General features: G+C 57.9%; 1 protein-coding gene across 1 annotated transcript; it reads left to right on the plus strand.

Annotated features, from left to right (window-relative positions):
* The first annotated feature begins 231 nt into the window (after nt 1–231).
* LOC119368390 (polyphenol oxidase, chloroplastic-like) lies at nt 232–2193 on the plus strand. Its single transcript, XM_037633665.1, has 2 exons — nt 232–752; nt 955–2193. Exons 1-2 carry the CDS (start codon nt 232–234, stop codon nt 2069–2071), a joined length of 1638 nt encoding a protein of 545 aa, XP_037489562.1. The 3' UTR covers nt 2072–2193.
* Nucleotides 2194–2660: the final 467 nt, after the last annotated feature.

A 2660-nucleotide genomic window follows, 5' to 3' on the forward strand; every position in this document is an offset into this window, starting at 1 on the left:
CAATTTTCATTTCAGTTAAAGGGCTGAAATATTCACTTCAATTCAATTAAAATTTTAAAAACATTTGAAAAATATTTTGAAAAACATTTGAATTTATGTGTACTACTGAAATCGCCGAAATATTTTGGCCGAAACGTAATATTTCAGTGTCTGCTGAAATTAATGAAATTCAGTGAATTTCATCGAAATCCCACTGAAAGTGAAAACCATGCCGCCACCCCGGGCGCTCGCATGCCGTGCAGCCTCCAAGCCCTCGTGCCCACGAAAGCGAGGACGCCACGGCGTCTGACGTGCAAGGCAACGGGCGGCCGTGTCGACCGCCGTGACGTGCTCCTCGGCCTCGGCAGCGCCGCGGCGGCTGGGCTGGGCACGCAGAGAGGCCGAGGGGCGATCGCCGCGCCCATCCAGGCCCCGGACCTCGGCAACTGCAACCCGCCCGACCTCCCGGACACGGCGCCGGACACCAACTGCTGCCCGACATCCGGCACCGGGATCATCGACTTCGTGCTGCCGCCGGCCTCCTCGGCGCCGCTCCGGGTGCGCCCGGCCGTGCACCTGGCGGACGCGGAGCACCTGGCCAAGTACGAGCGGGCCGTGGCGCTCATGAAGCAGCTGCCCGCCGACGACCCCCGCAGCTTTGAGCAGCAGTGGCGCGTGCACTGCGCCTACTGCGACGGCGCATACGACCAGGTCGGCTTCCCGGACCTGGAGATCCAGGTGCACAACTGCTGGCTCTTCTTCCCATGGCACAGGTACGTAACTTACACCACATAAATACGTGTTGTTTATACACATGCATGCATGTCCATTTTTGTCAGGTCGTCGGGTGTACAGTCAGTATGACTGCATGAGTACGTGTCGGTAGCGGCCTGCACCTTTCGTACAGTGCGCCAGCTCAACGTGCCGTCAACTTGTCGGTAGCGGTCTGACTTCTTTGGTGCTGCGTACGTGCAGGTTCTACCTCTACTTCCACGAGAGGATCCTCGGCAAGCTCATCGGCGACGACACCTTCGCGCTGCCGTTCTGGAACTGGGACGCGCCGGCCGGCATGACGCTGCCGGCCATCTACGCCAACAGGTCGTCGCCGCTCTACAACGAGAGGCGCGACCCCGCCCACCAGCCGCCGTTCCCGGTCGACCTCGACTACAACGAGATAGATGTCATCGTCCCAACAGACGAGCAGATCGACCAGAACCTCAACATCATGTACCGCCAGATGGTGTCGGGTGCCAAAAAGACTCGGCTGTTCATGGGGCAGCCGTACCGCGCGGGCGACCAGCCGGACCCGGGAGCGGGCTCCGTGGAGAACGTGCCGCACGGCACGATGCACATCTGGACGGGCGACCCGGCGCAGCCCAACAGCGAGGACATGGGCAACTTCTACTCGGCGGCGCGCGACCCCATCTTCTTCGCGCACCACGGCAACATCGACCGCCTCTGGCACGTCTGGCGCGGCCTCCGCCCCGGCAACGCCGACTTCACCGACGCCGACTGGCTTGACACCGCCTTCCTCTTCTACGACGAGGAGGCCCGCCCCGTGCGCGTCCGCGTACGCGACTGCCTCGACCCGGCCGCCATGGGGTACGCGTACCAGGACGTCGGCCTGCCGTGGCTGAAGGCCAAGCCGGGCAAGAGATCCCGCAGGACGCCGGCGCCCGCGGCGGGCGCGCTCCCGGCGACGCTGAGGGAGACCGTGCGGGTGACGGTGACAAGGCCCCAGGTGTCGAGGAGCGACAAGGAGAAGGAGGAGGCGGAGGAGGTGCTGATCATCGAGGGGATCCAGGTCGCCGACCACTTCAAGTTCGTCAAGTTCGACGTGCTGGTGAACGCGCCCGAGAGCGGAGGCGATGCCGCGTCGGGGTACTGCGCCGGCAGCGTCGCGATGACGCCGCACATGGTCCGGATGAACAAGAAGAAGGGCTCCATGAAGACGGTGGCGAGGTTCGGCGTCTGCGACCTCATGGACAACATCGGGGCAGACGGCGACAAGACGGTGGTCGTGTCGCTCGTGCCCAGGTGCGGCGGCGAGCTGGTCACCGTCGGCGGCGTCAGCATCGGCTATGCCAAGTGAAGCACCGCCACCATATACCGTGTGGTGTATATCTAAACAAGTTGCCCATGAGCGATCGTTGCTTTACATGCATCTACTGTGCTTATATTGCACCGTATGTCTAGCGAATTCTAATAAGAACAATTGGAACGGTGAACTTTATTGTCCTTACTCATATACTCATTTTCATTTCGAGAATGAGATAACCCTATCCTCTGCATCAAGCGATGCACTCACATCCATAACCAACAACATTGACTAAAAAAATAAAGCGAAAATAAAATCCAGAATTGCATGCCTTGCGATAACAGTTACTCCGCTAGATAGCCACAAACCCTATGATCCAAGACGAAATCAAAATAAAAAATACATAACTCCTAATCTACACCTTCAAGAAGGAATTGTGACACGTGCGCCGATGATGACAAGTCCAACACAAGGTTGAACTCCGGAATCTCATCCCCAAAACCAAGCTTCAATCTAAAATCTGAACATCAACGCCCACAACCTTTTGTGTTCTGCTCTTGCATATACATCTATGCATAGACCTAACTCATGATGCCACTGATGGAGAACGTTGCATGAAAGTCAAAAAAAAGTCTAAGAAACA

The sequence above is a fragment of the Triticum dicoccoides genome, chromosome 2B (genome assembly GCF_002162155.2).
Source record: "Triticum dicoccoides isolate Atlit2015 ecotype Zavitan chromosome 2B, WEW_v2.0, whole genome shotgun sequence".
NCBI lineage: Eukaryota > Viridiplantae > Streptophyta > Magnoliopsida > Poales > Poaceae > Triticum > Triticum dicoccoides.